Source organism: Grampus griseus (assembly GCF_964374135.1).
Source record: "Grampus griseus genome assembly, chromosome: 12".
Lineage (NCBI taxonomy): Eukaryota > Metazoa > Chordata > Mammalia > Artiodactyla > Delphinidae > Grampus > Grampus griseus.
The window spans coordinates 51,461,243-51,482,159 of record NC_139006.1 but is presented as its reverse complement, the minus strand read 5'-3'; the positions used below and the strand labels follow the sequence as shown (position 1 = coordinate 51,482,159).

The following is a 20,917-nucleotide window of genomic DNA, read 5'->3' as shown; positions in this document are numbered from 1 at the left end:
TAGTTCGTATCGTTCTCTGCTTCTCTATACTCAGGCCCCAAAGTGACTGACTCAGATAAGGTAATCAGGTCACACTCACTGACGAATGAATGAACCAGCCCAACTCCATTTACTGAGGCCTCCAGCCAGAGACAAATTAGAGCCACAAACTAACCAAAAGCAACGAAATATAAAATTAGGAGGGGGTCAATCTTCTTGCAACTCTCCAGTTAAGACCTGGTGCAAAGGACAGGAAGAGCATCTGGAACGAAGGGTGTGGGGCAGCTAGGCGCACACAGGGAGAGAAACTATTTGGACGAGGGTGGTGGTATGGAGTGATGCCAGGGAAGTCAAGAAGGCAGCCAAGGAGGTGGCCCTGTCGTGGGCCTGTCCTCATAGCTCCCAACCCACTTCTCCAGCCCGGCCATGTTTAAGTAGTGAGTCCAACCCATGATGTTTCTGTGAGTCCTCTGAGCTCCCAGGCCTCAGGCTCTGGAGAAACAGCAAGGCCACCACTGTCCCCTGTGCTCCTGACCTCACCATGTACAGATGAATTCCTGGGTAGAAACCAACACTCCCCCTGCTAATCCTTCAAACTCTTGCAGATAAATTGGAATGCTGGCCCCGAAATGACTAAGGGCAGTTTATCTATCTATTCAATGACTTGGCTGGAATCTATGCCATGTAACCAGACGGTCTTCTTTGAAATTTTCTGGAAAAGGACAACATAGGCTTGGTGGTGGCCTAGGGAATCCTATAACAACTGCTACAGAACATGCAGAAGAGGGAGAGTCAAATGGCTCTGCTTCCATCCCTTCTGCTTTTTATGTTTTACTCAGAATCACAGAAATCTCAGAGCTGGAAGGGATCGATGAGGTCACCCAGTAGCACCCTACCCAACCCCAGCAGCCCTAACAGGTCATCAACCTAGGCTCTGGTGGAACATTTCCGATGCAAAGCAGTGTGTTCTGTGGTGGGAAAACTAATCGTCCCACACACCTGTCTGAAATCAAGTCAACAAACATTCCGAAAATGCCTAGTGTCCCCCAGAATAAGCAAATGCCATATTTGGTATCCTGCTCTCACTCCCCACGTCTCAAGCCGTTGACAGACATCACTAATCAGTCGTGGCACTCTTTCTGCTGATGCTGGATGTGGCTTCAGAATCCTCAGCAGAATGCCCCAGAAAGTCACCACTGATCAGTTTACACTGGCAAGAGAAATCAACTCATCTTCCAACTCTCTTCTTGGAGCTCGTCTTCAGTCAAAAACCACTTTCCTGTAACTCCTACTCATTGCTCCTAATCTGCCTTTAAAAGCAACAATTTTGTCCCTTCCTCCAAAAACAACCCTTACTTATCTAACTACATCTAAACGTATTCCCTACTTAAACCCTTGCAGGATCAAGGCCAGCTCCAAGGACAGGGTCACCTGGGAGAGAAAGGAGTCGAGCTCTAATTCTGGGACGGTCAGGTGCCCTCATAGTGTGTCAGGAAACCCTAGAGCCAAGAAGGCACCAGGGGCAGAGATGAGTGTGTGCGGCGTGGGCCACGGAGCACTGTTCTGCCTGCGGGAACTGACTCCAGAAATGAGTCAGGCCAGCTTAGCACAGGAGTGGCTTTGGCAGAGCCTGGCTTTCAGGAGCTGGGGAAAGAAGAGGCAGGGGAAAGGAAGCAAGGGATAACGCGGTTGATGTAACAAGGGTACCAAAAACCAACTCAGAGGAAAACCCTCCAAATCACACTTCATCATTTAGCATATGACTGCTGTCCCCCCATTTCACATCTTCTGCACACTTACCCACAATCACTCAGAATACAAGACAGAGCTCTGTGTCATGTCTCTGGAGACTCTTCTTTCTCTCTCTCTCTCTTTCTTTCTCTCTCTCTCTCTTTTCTTTCTTTCTTTCTCTCTCTTTTCTTTCTTTCTTTCTTTCTTTCTTCCTTCCTTCCTTCCTTTCTTTCTTCATCAAATAGAGCTCTGTGTCATGTCTCTGGGGACTCTGTTTTCTCTCTCTCTCTCTCTTTTCTTTCTCTCTCTCTCTCTCTCTCTCTTCCTTTCTTTCTTCATCAAATAGACAGAGCTCTGTGTCATGTCTCTGGGGACTCCCTTTTCTCTCTCTCTCTCTCTCTTTCTTTCTCTCTTTCTCTCTATCTCTCTCTCTCTCTCTCTCTCTCTCTCTCTCTCTCTCTCCTTCTTTCTTTCTTCATCAAATAGACAGAGCTCTGTGTCATGTCTCTGGGGACTCCCCCCCCCCTCTCTCTCTCTCTTTCTCCCTTCCCTTCCTTCCTTCCTTCCTCCCTCCCTCCCTCCCTCCCTCCTTTCTTTCTTTCTTTCTTTCTTTCTTTCTTTCTTTCTTTTTTCTTTCTCTCTCTCTCTCTCTCTCTCTTTCTCTCTTTCTCTCTTTCTCTCTTTCTCTCTTTCTTTCTTTCTCTTTTCATCAAATATCTGTCGAAGATCTACATGACACCAAAGAGCAGGCTGGAGCTGGGGCCACAAAGTCTGTGAGTTCCTGACACCAAGGAACTCATAACATATCTATTTTGGTGGCAGGTACATAATTCCTTGAGAACCAAAACCAGTTATAAAGTATAACCCATTTTTGTGTGTATTTTATCTCAGGAAATCATGACAAATTTAAAATCAAGATATACACTGAATCTGAAAAAGAATATATATACACACATATATATAACTGAATCACTTTGCTGTACCCCTGAAACCAATACATTGTAAATTAACTATACTTAAATAAAGAAAATGGTAAAAACATCAAGATATTCACTATACTGATGACTGAACTAGTAAGCTTATCAAAAAGAAAAATTCAATAATTTGGCATTTCTTTCTAAGTACCAAAAACAAATCAACGTGTGCTGTAGTGCTTCCAAAACAAGAAGATCTGGTGAGCTAAAGCTTCAGATTAGCAAGTCCAGGCTCTGTCGAGCTCTTAGTACAAACCAGCAGCTTCCTCAAGCATTGTGAGTTCTCTTCCCTGCAGACATTCTATCATTCATCTACTCTCTCCTTCAGCTGCTTTTCACTGAGCTCCTAAAATGTGCCTGGCGTCAAGGATGGGAACTGACACGAAAGCAGCCGAGTATGGTGCAGGGAATTAGCCTAGGGTCTCTGGCCTATAGTTTATACTCAACAAATATTTATTGTCAGTGAGGTGAGTGTCACGATCAGGGTATACACAATTGTAAAGCAATTATAGTCCAATAAAGATGTTAAAAAAAAAAAAAGATCAGGGTATGCAGAGAGCGCCAAGATACCAGAGGGGCAATGGAAGGTCTCCTGCAGAATTCTGTATCTGAGCCTCATCCTGAGGACAAGCAGGAAGCAAGGGATAAAGCGTGAACCAGGTGAGGAGGGGTGAGGCTGAGGCCAGGCAGAGAGCTGAACAGGTACACAAGGGTAGGACCAAGGTGGGCGCTACCCACGTGGGAGGGCCAGGACTTCATCTGAGGATGAGAGAAGCCACTAGCCGTGTACGCCAAGGACCAAGGAGAGAAGCTGGGCACTGTAGAAGGTCAACCGGGCAACAGGGGGCAAAATGGACCATGGAACGCAGGGTTGAAAGCAGAGAGACTAGTTAGGGGGCTAGGAGAGCAGATAAGGAGGAAAAGAAATGATGGTCTGACCTCAGACTCTAAAACTGGGAATGAAAAGAGATGCAAGGACTTGAAAGCGGGTGAAGGGTAGAAGAGCCCAAATTTGATAGTTGATGATTACAGAGAGTGAGTGAGAGAGAGGGGTCTGGGAGGCCCCCAGTAGTACCCGAATATGATGGATGACTGTGCTCTTCATCCATATGCTGGATAGAGCCATGGGGTGCTGGCCGGGGGGTGAAGCTGTCGGGTTGGGGTTTGGACATGGTGCACTGGGGACACCCAGGACGCGCCAGCTCCACAGATCTGAAGTGCTGCAGAGTGACCTGGGCTTGGGGACCTTGTGCACATCACTGGCTGGGGAAGTCACAGTGCCCAGAGAAAGAGCAGGAAACAACAATTGTGATTCAAGGTACACCTCGTCAGCAGTTCCTCTGGAAAAGTCCACTGAACAAGGAGAGAAGAATGGAGTGCAGAGGCACATCTTCGGTGTAAATAAAGTGGAAAAATTCCTGATGAACACAGAGCAACGAGATTCAGTCACGGAAAATTCCACACGTAGGAATGGCCAAATAACACTGCTTTTCTTTTTTCCTTCTCATCTCATAATAAAGAAGAAGATGGGGGCTGCTAATGGAGAGGAAAATTCTGGAGAAATCTCTTTGGCTGAGACTATGACAGGGTGAAGTGCTCGAATGCACGACTGAACAAAATAGCAAGGGCTTTTAGGGGGTTTTTGGCGAGTGGGTTGGGTTTTTTTTTTTTACCTTGGTCTGCAAACTTGCCTGAATTTCCGGAGGGCTATGACTCTACATAGAACGCGAAGTGAATTTTAAAGAAGCATCTTAGCAATCCAGGAACAAGTCAAACTTAAATTATGATAATAATATTAAGTTAAACCATTCAGCTTTTCCATTTCTACGGTAAAAAAAAAAAATGGTCATGGACTTCCCTGATGGTCCAGTGGTTGAGAATCCGCCTGCCAATGACACGGGTTCGAGCCCTGGTCCAGAAAGATCCCACAAGCCGCAGAGCAATGAAGCCCGTGTGCCGCAACTACAGAAGCCCGCACGCCTAGAGCCCGTGCTCCGCAACAAGAGACGCCACCGCCATGAGAAGCCCGCGCACCGCAACGAAGAGTAGCCCCGACTGGCCACAACTAGAGAAAGCCCGCACATAGCAACGAAGACCCAACGTAACCAAAAATAAATTAAAAACAAATTTTTTTTAAATGGTCACATATCAGCAATTTCACATGATTTGGCGTAATGATGCTCCAGGTTGGGGATAATGTTGACCAGGTAGACCTAGCCGTGTATCGCTTCACAAAGACTATCCTGTGAAGTGCTTCTGTTACTACTTAACAGAATTGAGCAGAATTAATCACTGATTTTTACTTCAGAAAAATTAAAACTTGAAAGAAAAGCCTCATTCGTTCTAAGGTAAACTTACCAAAATAAGTGTCATCTAATTATAGGGGAAAAATACCTTGCAAGGGAGTGAAGAGGAAAGCCAAAATCATGTTTAAAGCTGGAAGTACTCATCTAGAGTTAGATGTTAAAGGCAGATACACTGCTTGCTGTCCAATGTGGTGAGGGGCTCAGGGACATGCATGTTGCCTGCCTCACCTGTGCTCTAACCCAGCACCTGCCTCTCTCACCTGAGAACCCAGAGGAAAAACAAAGGGCACTTTGTCCCATCGAAGTTCAGGACCCGGCTCTGACCTTCCCTCGCTCCCTCACCCACCTGACCCCACGTTCCTGCACGCAGTGCTGAAGACTGAGGGCCTGGCAGGACCCAGAGCATAAGCAATGATGATTCTGATGAGTTTGCACTTCCAGAAAAGTAGCAGCACAAGCAGAAGCCTCCAAACCCCTTCTTACCAACCTACCCAAATGACCAATGAGAAGCACAAGTGAAGAAGAGATTCCACGAGCCCTGAGACTGGGGTGACAACCACACACCACGGCCTTTGAGGGGTCCGTCTAGACACACCAGAGACTGCAGCTGGCCGTGGGGAATGGTGTGTCCAGCACCAGCTCCCTCTCCTGGGAGAAAGTCCTGGAGAAAAGCTGGGCAAGTCCACAGTATCCGATGGTCATGTGGGCCACGGGAAAGACATAAAGTACCCCAGCACGAGTCCATTTTTGGCCCCTGTGCCTGAACAGGCTGGGAGAGGAAAGACATAAGCGCAGCTCTAGACTCTCCTCTGACCCATTTCTTTAAGAGGGTGCAGGCCTGACACAGGGTGAGGACGGCAACGGTGGCAAGCGGGGCCACAGATGGGACACTCAGAGCACTCGGGGTGACCCTTCTGTCACCACACACCAACAGCAGCGGCAGCAGTGACTCAGCCCCCCTCCCCAAGCAGGCCGGTCTTTGGCTTTCCTGCCCTGACCAAACCCCTCACAGCAGGTGTGTGGCTACTTCAACCTGGAGGCATGTCCCCAACAGCGCGCCAGGTCTGTGAGCAGAAAGGTCAGGCCGAGGTGAGATACACCAGGGCACAGAGAACATTAGACACCAAACGCAGAGGTCTCAAAAACTACAGCGGAGAAGAAAAACAAATACACAAACAAACTGCGGAGACCACGTCCCACGGCTATGAGTGGCCCAGCTTCTCCAGCCATTCCCAGCCCACACGCCACAGCTGGTGAATGCCCGGAACTGACAGACCAAGTCTCCAGCAGGCGTGCTACGCATCCAAGTCCTCAAAGGAAGAATTTCGACATGCAAACAGAGGAAGAGGAAGCTAACTCTCCCTCAGGGAAAAGGACCTCACCCATGAGCCTGACTGACTTAACCAAGCGGTTGCCACAACTGAGGAACCCAGGCCCCAAGACACAGAGTGTTCCCTGACTGAAACAAAACAGGAGGGCAAGAGAGACCTTTCTTAGATGACATTCCCAAACCAAGTTTACAAAAGAAACAGGAAAAGGACCCAAGAGAATCCTTTCATCCTTTCATGCGGTAAATACCAGACCTAATTCAAAAATGAATAAATAAGAAAAACAAAATACAAACACACCTGGGGGGATATGCATAAAATTCTGTAACAAACAAGAAGGAAATGGACATTGCACACAAGAGTTAGATGGAGAACTTGCAAAGGATTTGTCCCAGGCCATGAAAGAGCATGCCCGCAACAGTTTTGAATTTTTAAATAAGGACGTCAATTCTTCCCAAATTAATGGACAAAATTAACACAATGACAACTAAAATTTACAAGCCACTTTATAAAAATGACTATAAAATTGGTCTGTAGGAATAAGTGCACCCTAATGACCAGGAATGACAAAGATTACCAAAAAATTATCACCCCCGGCCTGGGGCAGATAAGCAGAAATGGAGGTCACTGGTGGAAACATAAACGCACACATCCCTAGAGGGCAATTATTCAAGCAAAAGCAACACAAAAATGTACAAATCTTTGAACCCAACAACTCTAAGCAACAGATATTTACTTCTCACAGTTCTGGAGGCTGAATATCCAAGCTCAAACTGTCCACAGAGTTGGTTTCTCCCGAGGCCTCTCTCCTTGACTTGTAGATGGCCGTCTTCTCCCCCTGGACAGATCTGTGTCTCAATCTCTTCTTCTTATAAGGATACCAGTCATATTGGATCAGGGCCCAATGATCTCATTTTAACTTAATTAGCTCTTTAAAGGCTCTGTCTTCAAATACAGTCATGTTCTGAGGTATTGGGGGGTCCGATGTCGACATATGAATTTGAGGGGTGCATAATTCAGCCCATTACAGGTGCTGCATTAATATCATTGATTATTATTGATAACAACTGTCATACCTACAATTCAGTCTTTTACTTAGACCTTTCTATGAGCTCTTTAAGCTTCACAACACTCCTATAAAGAAAGTATTATCTCCCTTTTGTAGGTGAGGGAGCAGCGGTTTAAAGAAGTTACAGAATTGTGCCAAGGTCTAGGAGCCATCACAAAGCCAGCTGCCAAGGTCCACTGCTCCCTTCCAGGAGACGAGGTTGACAACATATGTAGAGGACACTTCTTTTCTGTAAAAGGCATGTGCAAAGCAAGTACGTACATGGGTGGGTAGAATATGGTCTTCGTTTTGTGGGATTATGGGTGATTTTCATGTTTTTCCTTTTTTTTTTCATGTTTTTCCTTTTTATGCTGTTTGTTTTTCAGACACTTGTGTACTCACAAATTATACAATAAAAAGTTATAAAAGCTATTTCTGTTTTAAGAAAAATATCTACATCACTCAGTTTTTACAAAGTTTTCTTGTCAGCCATGTCCATCTTTGGCCACCTTTACGTCACTGGCCTTGATGCTCTGACACTCTCATCTCTGCAGGTTCAATTTGGCCCAATGGGTTGCTAATTTGTGCCAGCCAACATGACTCCTCACTGACAACGGCCCCTGTCACATTGACTGACCAAGAGGAGAAACATCAAGTGAAGGAAGATTCTGCCCTTGACACTGGTCTCAACTTCCCCCTCCCCGGGGGGCTGGGGACAAACACTACTAGGACACTTGGGCTGCCGTGCCATCCACACAACTGGCCACGTGGCCGCCATGATTGATTCCTGAAGTCTTGACCCGGCAAGAGGTAAGAAAGAGGAAGTTCCCTCCGAGACAGTCCGGTGCACCTCAGGACTAGGGTAAGGGGGTGGAGGAGAGTCAGGCCAGGCTGGAGGGTAGAAAACAGTATCCAAGGGATGCGTGATTCAGGAAGTAAGCAGCTCTCCCCCTTCTGTGCTCATCTCCTCCCCTTGGTGCCAGTTTGGGCCCCTCCCTCCCCTCCCCATCTACAGTCTGAACCCACCCTCTGCTCTCCTCTTTCGCTCTGAAATGTCAAAAGATAAACTTTTAAGTTTTCCTGGGATGGAGGATGTTAGTTTAATCATCAATTTGATTACCATCTGATCACTTTGTGTCACTGCCTGGTTCCTGGTGCTGTAGATGCCAACAAAAGCTATCTGACCACAAGCCCCGATCCTCATTAACAGACCCCCTAATACACAAGGCATTTCCCCCCTATAAGTTTAAGTGATATTTGGCAAGGCACTGAAATTCTCTGGTTCCGGTTTTTCCAAGGAGACCTGAAGTCTGGATTTTTTTATGTCAAATCTCCCAATTTTTAAATGTTGACAACCATTAAAACGTTTTTTAAAACCACAGAAGCAAACAAAATATCTGCAGTTTTCTTCTAAAATGCAAGGGTTGAGCTAAAGGAGCTCTAAGATCTTATCCAGCTCTGATGATGACTAAGGTGCTTTAGGATTAATGGGTACTTTGCTTTAGGTGAAATGATCAAATCCATGTAAAACTAGCCCTTAAGAGGCAGCTTCCCTGGAGGTACAGCCAGAAAAGGCAACTGGTCTCACTGATCCTACTTATCTCTTTCTCTTTTCTTCCCCAAAGCAGATCACCTATATGCAATTTCTAAACACGTAAGACGTTTTCAATACAGCATATAGTGGTTCAGAGGCAGCACCTTCCAGGGAGCTTCTCCGGGGCAGAGCTGCATCCTGGTTTTATCGGCTCATTCCCAGGGACTGACAGGGCCCATCGTGAAGGCTCAGCATGTGTGCGGAAAGTTTAAGTTCCCAGGAATATAGCTCTCAAGGTCCTACTTCAATAAGAATAATTGTGAGATATAAAATTCCACTATCGATATATATTAAATACTGGTGATCACACACACACAAACCCTTTAGAGCATTAGCTATAGCCATCCAAAAATAATGTCGGATAAATATTATTTCTACATGTGGTGCATTTAAGACCTCTTCCCAGCAGCCGGCTCACATTTTTGGAGAGCGCTAGGCTACACCATAACTCAAAACCTATCTTTACCTCTCAGCAGATACATCCTCAACACAGAGCAACAGATTCCTGGGCCTTAAAAAAAACAGCTGACAGAGGGCTGAGTGCAAAAATAAAGATAATTTAAACGAGTCCTAAAAGCAGATGTGGAAAGGACTGGGTCCTCCAAATGCTCTTGTTTCCTTTGCATCCGGGGGCCTCACACATGGTCACATAGAAACTGAGGAAACTTCATGAAGGGCATGCTCCTCCACAGCACTGTGACAATTGGCCCACCTTACGGCTTGTAAGAGAGTTTTTCAACGCGGTCTGGACCCAGTTTTGAGGCTCTGCTTAGAAGTCAGTCAGTCCCCTTCTCCAGCAGCCCAAGCCCACTCTCCCAACCCGCAGGCATGTGGGCTTCTCACACGCCAGAGCCCCGGGGCCCACTGACATAATGCAAACTGGCCAATCCTAAACCTGCTCACCCCGCCTTGTGTGGAAACCACAACAGAGGTGCCTGCCCTCGCCCTCCACTCCGCTTCCCCCGAGTGGCCCAGAGCGGGCATGACGTTTTCTCCCCGGGGAACGGTGAGTTACAAAACTAAAAACCTCCTCCCAGTTTCTCTCCCTTGATCTGCAACAGGCCTCACCATCCTTCACCCAAGGTAATTCGGTTAAAATGAGGCGGGACAAAGAGGCAATTCAAAGGTTGTCCTTGATTGTAAATGTCTGGTGGCTGCCGGCAGCTGATCACAACCTAAAAAAGCCTACATGCCTTCAAGGTCAGGAAGGGGTAACTCAACATGTGGGCTGGGGAAAAAACCGATAGTTTCCTTGTATCAAAACACAAAGGTCACAGCCTAAGAAATCTGTCCTTTACATCCCTCAGAAGTACACTTTCCTGGCACGGGCTTCAGTCAGATACGTCCAGATGTGCTGACGTGTGTGCACACAATGCCCTGGTTACCCCGAGTCTTCTGAGACTCAGTGGAAGTGGGGTGGGCGTGCAAAGGCCCCTCGGCTGCATGGAAAGCAGGACATCTTGTAATAACCTGAAAGGGAGGGAGTACCCGCTCGTTTCCCAGGTAACAGATGGTAGCCGTCTGGCCTCCATTAAATAGACATCACTGGAAAATCAAAATCAGAAGGCAAGGCCTTGGTGGTGGCAATGGAAGCTCAGAGGCAAGGAAGGGTCTTACCTCGGTGGCATTTTCTTCAGGGACAGAGAAGCAGCAGGTGGCTGGCAGGGTTCTCCCTTGGCTGTGCTTGGGAGTTCTGATTCTCAAGCATTCGTTAACTGCTTTCGGTGCCTTTCCAGGGCAGATCAGAACACCGCAGATTAATAAACCACTGCACACACTGGGGCGGAGAGCCTAGCTGAAGCATCTGTGTCAACACCATCTTTCATTACCGCCAAGTACCACTGACACAACTCACCATTTGGGACCTTGCAGAACCATTGGGCTTACCCTGCCCCTATACGATGATGCACTCAGTGGCAGGGAGGCCCTCTCTCCCTCCAGCCAGACCACCACGGGGCTGCTTACTGGAAGGCTTTCTCCGCTGGGCTGAGTTTTTCCTTCCCAAGTCCCTCTATGTGGCACGCACGAGTAACCTGCAGGCACAAAGGCAGGCCTTTCTCTCTTGCCACGTCCCCTTGGAGTCCAGGAAGCCAAACACCCACTGTGCCAGCCTCCCTAGCAGCTACAGGCGGCCATGCAACCCAGTTCTAATCCATGGGAGGTCTGCAGGGGGCTCCTGATGAGAATTTTGCTTTCCTGATAAGGCGGGGCTGACCACCGCTGGCAGAGCCACCCTCCTCGCCACAGACTTGAATGCAGATGAACCAAGATGCTCACACTGATGATGGCTCTATAAAAACGCACATATAGGGCTTCCCTGGTGGCGCAGTGGTTGGGAGTCCGCCTGCCGCTGCAGGGGACGCGGGTTCGTGCCCCGATATGGGAGGATCCCACGTGCCACGGAGCGGCTGGGCCCGTGGGCCATGGCCGCTGGGTCTGCACGTCCAGAGCCTGTGCTCTGTGGCAGGAAAGGCCACGGTGGTGAGAGGCCCGCATACTGCAAAAAAAAAAAAAAAACGCACATATACACTCCTAGGTAAGGGTCAGAAGAATAAAGATAAACATGTAGATGGTTATTAGTTCCATACAGGTGTGTGTAGGTCTGTGCATTCCTACCAGCACCCACTGGGGAAGACTTTTTTTTTTAAGTTAAAATGATGCATACTTTAAACCCCGCAAAAAATACGCTGTGAATTTGGACCCATTATTCAGAATTAGGCCATTTTAGGTGTATTTCTTTCCATGTGGTTCAACTTATAAGCATCCATGGAAAATAAAATAGAGGAATTGCTCCCACCCTTATTCCTGTGCCGTCCCCTCTTCCAGGTGTTGGGCCAGTGTGGATGGAAATGGAAGGATGAGAATCAAGGCTTATATGCATTTCTTCAGACACAGAAGGACAGCTGTATTCGGAGGCAACACAGCAGGACAAAGTTTATGGTTAATTTGGTACACGTGCCATAAAAGTTTCCATATAAATGTTTTAATCATACTGAGACTAGAAATCATAAAATTCATCCACAAAGCATCTCTGCTGACAGCTTATAATGAGGACCTACCACACACCCAGGGAAAGATGGAAGGTAGACAAAAGGAGGTGTCTCCCCAGCCTCACAAACACCGTGGAGCTGAGAAACTGAGGCTGAGGAACCCTCTCTCACACACACACTTGGCATTTATCAAAATGAACAGAAACAATTAACACTGACTTAAAAATACGTCCCCCCCAAAATTTTTTAATGAGCCGTCAGTTTTCCCTTTTGCTTTTGCCCTTGTTGCAGTGGCTCTCCAGGAGCAGAGAAAATGGGGAAGGATTCAGAGAGTTCGAGGTGCTGGGTCACAACTCAGAACGTAAGGAACCTTCTCAGGGTAAAACACAACAGGACACTGCAGGAGACTGTCTCGTTTTGCCTGCCTCATTCAACTCTAACCAAGGACATTTGATATTAAATCACACGTTTCGTGTATTTTTCCTTCATCCAAGGGAAAGAAAAGGAGGTATTTCTTTTTCCTTATATGAACACGGAGTTGTAGAGTGACAGGCATAGATGCAGAAGGGGGAACAGAACCTTGATCAGTCATGATGTGCCCCAGTGCCTGGCCACGGTCCTTGCTCGACTTCACCCTAGAGGAAGTGATTTTTTAGGAAAACACTCAACCTCTTTGAGACTCAGATTTTTCAACTGCAAAATGAAGATAATATTGAACTATATTAAATTTTTCATTTGGTAAGTCAAAACTGTTGGTAACAGCTATGTCATATGGTCCAACCTAATAATTCCTGCCCTGCCTATTCACAGATTTTACGGAATCAAATAAAATTATTTATAGGAAGGTGCACAAAAATACTCAAACTCTGAAAAGAGCATTAACTTTATGAACTGGAACGGTAATCAGTGCTTCAAACACCACACACGCACCACTTTGTAAAAAATGAAATTACGGAGGTAGCTTTCAGCATCCTTCTTTAAAATGCAAATTCTGGGCCCACCCCAGACCTACCAAGTCAGAAACAGGAGGACCTGGTGAGGAATGTGCGCTTCCTACAGGAACTCCCAGTGATAAGCCAAGTCGGTGACCATATTTTTCCCAGGAAATAACTGGCCTCTTCGGTTTTGAGGGGCTTTCTGTTCAAATGCAGGCCTTACCCAAGCCCACTTGGTGTGCACCTTTCCTCACCAAATAAAGGAGATTATAAAGAACCTAGTGTGCAGAATATTCTTTTCTTAATAACTGGGAAGAGGGCTTCCCTGGTGGCGCAGTGGTTGAGAGTCCGCCTGCCGATGCAGGGGACACGGGTTCGTGTCCCGGTCCGGGAAGATCCCACATGCCGCGGAGCGGCTGGGCCCGTGAGCCATGGCCGCTGAGCCTGCATGTCCGGATCCGTGCTCCGCAACGGGAGAGGCCACAACAGTGAGAGGTCCGCGTACCACAAAAAAAATAAAAATAAAAAAATTTTAAAAAGTAACTGGGAAGAGACTACAAGTAAAGTCAGTAAAATGAACTCAGTCACTGATTAGTTACGAGGAATCGATAAAACCTGAAGGGGTCTTCTTTTGCTACAGGATGTCTTCATCTCCTTACTCCGTAACCAAATCTTTCAAAAAGTTCTCAGTATCGAAGTTCCTGGAGGTGATCCCAGACCCTCCTTGCAGCAGGGGCTGGGCCGCCCCATGCCCGGCGTCACTTACCCCTCAGAATGTAGTTCTGATAGTTCTGATCTGCCTCAGCTCCCACCTTGATCAAACACGTCAGACCTTCAGCCACTACAAATTCATGCACCAAATCCTTGTCATCCTGGCAGGAAACAGGGAAAGAGAGAGAGAGAGAGAAAAAAAAAAGACTTCAAATACTGTCCCGGTCCATCCTCCATCCAGGCTGTTCTGTGAAAACTATGTACAAGCCTTTGACGCCAGACCGCGCGACCTCTGAAGATTGTTCTGCTCTATTCAAATGAGGCATCTTAACTGTTGCCAGAGGAATTTTACAGCCAGTCTTCACATCGTTGTTTGCCAAAGACCAATTATTGCCTTCTGGGCAATCTAATAAAGATAAGGCAAATGAATCCCCCGACTGTCAGGAATACTTAGAGTGATCTGTTTTTCATTCTTTAGAAATCACCAGGCTCCGTATCCCCACAGGTCCCAAGGGACCAGCCACATGAAGCCTGCTGGGTTTCAACACAGGAAACACTGGGCTGCAGCACAGACCATCGTGTAAAGGATTCAAAGCAACTCGTGTGTTTCAAAAGACGGTCCCTAAAGACGGTTACGAGCGTCTTGCAAATGGTATCTGAGAAAGTAGGGGAGCAGTTTCTCCACCTCCCAAGTCGTGCAGCTTGCAGGACAAGCAAGGAGGCAGAGCACAGAACCGGCCGTGTGTCTGGACCAGCAGCTACACTGTCGCTCAGAAGAGCCACGGCGGTCAGCCTGATGACCGGATCACAGAAGGCAAGACCTGGAAGGAACCGCAGGAGTCATCTAATCTGGTGGTTCTCCAAGAGAGGTCTCCAGACCCACAAGCACCTATGCATCACCTGGAAACTTGTTAGAAGTGCAAAATACCCAGCCCCACCCTGACTTACTGGATAGGAAACTCCACTGTGGAGCCCGGCAACCTGTGCTTAAAAAGCCCTGCAGGGGATTCAGAGGTGCTCAGATCCTTCTCACCTCTGACTCCCTCACATCAGGACCATCTGCAGAACTTAAAAAAGGGACAGGAAGCAGGTCCCTGCCCAGATGGGTTTAATCCGAATTTCTGGGGTGGGGCCCAGGCTCTGCTATTAAATTCCCAAGGAAATCCTAAAGGGCAGCCAGTTCAAGAACCACTGATCTAATCCTACATTCCCTTTACAGATGAAGATGCAAGAGGGGCAAAACTTTGGCCAAGATGACCTAACTATGGTCCAGCCAGCCCCCAAATCCAGTCCTTTGCCTGGAGTAACAAGTTCCATGGAGCTCTATAAGAGGGATTTTTCCACTACTGTTTCAGGAGATTTCCTCAGTTGGACACTGTCTTGTCTCAAACACAGCTAGGATACATTCATCTTCAATTATAACAACAGAGCAAAAATAAAAAACCTCAGTGATGTAAACAGTAGAAAGCTTAATGGAAGGTTATTATTATAGGAATGGTCAGCAACCATGGTTTACCTCCAAGAAAGAAAAAATAATTTAGACAAACTGGTATAATTCTCCCATCTCCACATTGAAATCAGCCCCTCATTTTAATTTTATGGCATTTTCCAATTATATGGAAGGAGGACGTGAGGTAACGGGGAGGTGGGGAGAGGGAAGCAGGGGGCAGGCCAGGCAAATGCTCCCTTTGAACCAAGAACACACTCAACATTCAGAGGGCACTGGGGGGAGGGGGGAGCACTGCTGTGCCCCGAAGGTAATGAAAGACAGCTGTGTTAACTCAGACTTTAAGATAATCATGGCGTTGGAAGCAAGAGAAAATGGGACAGTATCATGAGTTTTTGGAAAATTACTTTACACTCATATGTATAAAGGAAATAAAAATAATTCTCCCTCCATCCATATTCTTTTCCACCAGCATATGTGAAAAGTGAACATTTAGATGAGCTCATGTCTAGTCAGAAAGTTTTTCCAAGCATGTAACAAATGTTTATTACTTTAAAACTAGATTCACACATGACTTCATGGTGAAAAAGTGAGAACAAGCTCTCAAGAAACCACTCAAGCTAATCACTAATATTAATATAGCAGAGAGCTGACTGTCTGGAAAAGGCACTTGGAAAAAAACACTGGACAGTGTTTATAAAAATAATTCAGAACCCTAACTAACATTTATGCACATATGTAGATAAGGTATTTAGAAAATAAAAGTGTACGAATGATTAATGTAGAAAATATCTTCCAAATTGGCAACGCAGAAGATTTTGAACACACATCTTGAAGTACACAGGCATTAATAAATGATTTTTAAAACACTGGTTTCTAACTAGAGTGAAGTCAACATGTTAACACTAACTGGTATGAGATTATCCTTGAATTTCAGAATTCTCTATAATAGCCATATTTTAACCTGTGATCATTTTTTTAAAATGCCTATTAGTCAAGGAATATTCAACTCAATCCAAATGACCAATGGTTCTGTTTTTACATCCTTACACTCTAGTTCCAAAAAGAACCTCCACATCCAGAAAACATAAGACATGATGGAGGTGCAGCCCAGTGGGTGTGGGAGAAGGTGATCTAAGCCCCAGACAGCCTGCAGCCTGTGGAATCCACCCAATACCCAAAGCAACCCTGCCCTGTGTGTTAGAGCTGTTTTGTGCACAGGTCTGTGGTCTTCCAAACAGATTAAACTTTTGGTAGCAAATGGCTTCTTCCTTGCCTGCATAATGCCAACAAAGGCTGCTCAAGAGTATTTGTTTGCTGAATAAGTGGTGGAAACAGCATCCCTGAGAATTCAGAGAGACAACACTACAGAACAAGTATGGTGAGGGGATGTGAAACAAGACCGACATGTGTTTATCTTTTAACTTTGTCACCATGGAAAACTTGAAACATATACAAAAGAAGACAGAATAATTTAGTGAACCCCAGGTGCCAATCAACTCATATCAATCCTGCTCCATCTATCACCCTACCCTGTCTGCTGCCATATTAATTTGAAGCAAATCCCAGACATCATATCATTTAACCCATAAATATTCCAATACGTACCTCCAAAGGACAGAAAGTCTTTTCAAAATTATGTACTCATAATAAAAAATTAATACTTTCTTAATATTATCAAATGTCCAGTCGGTGACCAATTCCAACTGTCTCGAAAATAGTGTTTTAAATTTTGTAGTAGGATCCAAATAGGAGTCACATGTGGCAATTAGCTGATATAACTTTTAAATGTCTTTTAATTCATCTCTTTTTTTCCCTTGAAATTTGTGTGTTGGAGAAACTAGATCATTTGTCCTACAGAGTAATCTATATTCTGGATTTTGCTGATTACATGCCTGCTGTGTGGTTTAACATGTGCCTCTGTCCTAGATCATTTGTAAATTGGTTACTGCATAGAAAGGCAGGATCAGATCCAGAGTTGATTTTGCTGGCTTGACCCCATCCTCAATGGCAGTGCAAGTTTCCATGAGAAGGCATGTAATATCTGATTGTATCTCACTTCCATCACGTCAGCAGATCCTGATGCTTGATACCTAGATCCATTACTTCATTCAGGGTTGCAAAATTCTGACATTCTCATTGATACTCTCATTATATCACTCCTTCTTACTTGCTAGCTAGAATATTTTTGAAAGCGAAACTTCCTCTCAACTGAACTTTTGATTATCCTAAACTTCATTCAGGAAAAAGTTAAGCTAAATGTCTGATTCTAAAATTTTACCCATTTTTCAAAATAACGTGCTGGTTCACCACCATCTTCCTTCCACTGGTGACCAATTCATTGTCATTCTTTAGTATTATTATGAACTCATCAATGCAGATTAACCTGATGTGTTTTAATCCACTGTAATTATCATCCTTATTGATGCTTAATTGTCCATCTTCAGCCAGCCAGTGGGAGACCCTTCAAGTGCTCCCGAGTCCCTTTGGCAATAATCCTAGTAGTATTTGATAGCTACCTTGCTATCTGCATAATAATATGTTCCAGGTTTATTTTACTATTTATTTTATTCTGGTTTCCTACGCCAGACTTGGAGTCAGCTATTTCTCCAAGGAGCTCTGGTCCCTTTCTGTATTTTAAAACGGCAATCTCGGTGCTGGTGGTGCTTTTTGCTCATGGGTTCGCCATTGCTTCTAGTCCTCTTCAATAAACTTAGTGCTAGAAATATGCTTTGTTGCAAGTTTGTTAAGATAATAGACACCCTGGGTTCATTCCGATCCTTCCAATTAAATTCAGGAATCCAGAGTTTTTTAACCTAACCCTTCTATCTTTCTAGCCACTTTCTTCCACACACCAAGAATCCAAATCCTTAAGAACTCTAAGAATGACAAAATTAGAACACACACACACACACACACACACACACACACAATTATCAGAAGAGCAATACCAACACTACCACCAGCAATATGATTGTTATAAACAGTTGATTTTCGTGTGTGTGTGGTTCTCTTTCTTCTTAGAGTATATCCTACCCAGGGTACACAAACTGCAGTGTTTTAAAGCCACTCGGAACGACTCTTCTCTGTGTGGTTCTGCCACCAGCTCAATGAGGTGAACACAGGTTTCAAAAGAAGTCAAAGCTGAACAACGGGGCTTTCCTGGTGGTGCAGTGGTTGAGAATCCACCTGCCGATGCAGGGGACACGGGTTCGTGCCCCGGTCCGGGAAGATCCCACATGCCACGGAGCGTGTGGGCCCGTGAGCCATGGCCGCTGAGCCTGCGCGTCCGGAGCCTGTGCTCTGCAACGGGAGAGGCCACAACAGTGAGAGGCCCGCGTACAGAAAAAAAAAAAAAAAGTTGAACAACGGAAGCAGCAGGCAGGCTGAGGGGCTGCACGAGCTGGCGTGAGGAGTGGCAGGAGTGTGGTCCTCCGTTGGCACGGTGAGAGCCCAGCCCAAGTGCAGTCAGGGATCTGAGTTCGAGAGGAGGAGGTTAATGGAGGGTGAAGAAGTTCTGTTTTGTTCAGCTAAGAAGCAGGGAGACACAGATGGATACGTGGGAAGTGAAGCTTTGGGGCAAGTAATTAGCGAAGAATTTACTTAATTAGAGCCAGGAAAGACTGAAGACAGACACCTGTGACAGGAGTATTCAGTTCGCCCAATTCATTCATCTATTGCTTCAGTGGCACTGGCCACAGCGTGAGGCCCCAAAGACCCAGTGATGGAATCCAGGGAGCTCACGGATGACCAGACTCAGGCACGCACCCTGTGGTATCTTAAATTCCATTCCAGAGAGGAGCACAGAGAACTTTATAGAGGAGAACCCTTGACTTCAGTGAGGGCTCATCTGGAGGATCTCCCTGGCAGGAGGAGACACTAGATGGGAGACAGAGACATGGGGAGTGGATGTGGGGCAACAACGCATCCTGAGATAGAAGCAATAGGTCCAGGGGCAAAGGTGCAGAGGAGACTTGCCCCCAGAACACAATCACAGGGGAGACAGCTGCAGCCAAGGACAGGGAGGTGGGCCACAGAGGCCAGGTCCAGAAGGGCCTCAACGTTACACTGAGAGCTTCAGACGTAACTCAGACGGCTACACGGAACCAGCATGAGAAGGACTTGGTCAGCCCCTCTGGTGGGAAGCTAGAGGACGGACCAAGCAGCAGGTGGTGCCCATGACATCTGTTACAATTTTTCCAGAAGAAACGGCCTGAATCAAGGCCAACCCCAAACCCCAAGGCACTTCTGAGACATGCAGCATGAGGCAGCAGTGGTGACTCAGGGTCACGCCTGTAGCTATGGGAAGATGAGAAATGAGGACTCATCTCCAGAAACACTGTCACTGAGAAGGGCTCTGCTCTGGGAAAAAGATGAGGGCATGCATGGTTGAACAAGTTTAAAAATGGGACAAGAACGTGCAGGTGGGATGGACTGTTGGCCTGCCTTTCTGCCAATCCCCCTCAGACAGGAAGGCACCCATGAAGGGGACGGCCACTCGGCTACAACTACCACAGACGGAAAATCCTTTAAGTATGTGAAGGAGACGGGAACTGAAGAGATGTGGACCGCACCCTAGCGTCTAAAATCATGCCAGAAAGAACGATGAACCTACGGAGACACAAGCTCCATCTTCTCCACGAAGCCTCACCCTGCTTCTGCTGACCCTGCCCTGCTTGGCACAGCGGCCTCACCCTCCTCCCCTGACTCTCTGTCCCTCTTCCCTGTGGGTGACAGCTTGGAGTTCGCCTACACTCCTGTCCTAGCCCTCATCGCTAAGCTTGTGGCTTGCCCAGGGGAGAAGCAGAGGGAAGGTTTAGGAGAGAAGGTTAAGCCAGAACCCGACAAAGATGCTTGCACACGTGCACAAGGGGGCTTGTCCCTAACGGCACGGTTTGTAACAGCAGAACCCTGGAAACGAACCCAACTGTCTGCCAATAGAAGATGAATAAGGCAAATTTGTGCTTCCTCCATACAATGGTTACTCACTCAGTTAACTCGGTCACGCCCACACCTATCCCGCTCTCACTAAGTAAGCCGCAGCGTGATACACACAGCATGATAACACGCATATACAGTTCATAGAAAAGAATATCACATATTGTTGGTGAATATGCACCATTAGTATGGAAACGTGCATTTGCATGATAAACACTATATGTGACATTCAGTAGAGAGGGGCCCCGGGGTGGAGTAGGAAGACAGTGGTTGATATTGAGCAGAACACAAGACTTCAGTTACATCCGTAGTAGGACTTTTTTTTTTAATCTGAAGTAAATATGGAAAAACATTGTGATTTGATAACTTTTTTTACTTATTATGCTTGAAATATTTGGTATGGTAAAAATACTCAACTGACATTTTGACAGAATTTACATTGTACTCTAAAGAGACTTTTCTTTTTGTAATCAGTAAAAGGTATAAACTTGTCTGCATCTAATTCCACAAGCAATGCAAAAACAGAACCTGAGAGTACTTTTGTCTTTTTTTTACCTGAAATATCTGCTTCAGGGAGAAAAGGGCCCTTCTTAAATCTCGTCCACCGGAGTTGTACAGTTTTTCTGAAATAAAGAATACAACATATACAATTAATTGAACTGACTCGACAGATGGCAAAAACACAGAGAGGATATGAACAACTAATGAATTTCCACTGGAAAGGTGAGTAAAACAAATTCATTTCATGCAGGATATCGACCTTACCCCCAGGGGTGCAAAGGACAGTCCAGCTGTTGCAGGACGCAGGAAGAGGAGATTGCAAGTTGTGGGAAAGATGCCCTGATCTGCACCCTCAGTCCTCAACTCCCTCTCTCCAGAGCTCTATTTCCAGCTGTTTACAGACTACTATACTTGGTAGCCAACTATATCTGGAAA

The 20,917-nt window shown here is 46.1% G+C and overlaps 1 protein-coding gene across 7 annotated transcripts in view; it reads right to left on the bottom strand.

The window, feature by feature from the left end:
* FHOD3 (formin homology 2 domain containing 3) overlaps positions 1–20,917 on the bottom strand; it is a 494,140-nt gene that overhangs the window by 266,817 nt on the left and 206,406 nt on the right. For all 7 annotated transcript variants that reach the window (XM_082667774.1, XM_082667775.1, XM_082667777.1 and 4 more), the window contains 2 exons: positions 20,537–20,604; positions 13,652–13,757 (listed from right to left, as the gene is read on the bottom strand). In XM_082667774.1, coding sequence (XP_082523900.1) covers positions 13,652–13,757; positions 20,537–20,604 — 174 coding nt within the window. The remainder of the gene's footprint in view (positions 1–13,651; positions 13,758–20,536; positions 20,605–20,917) is intronic.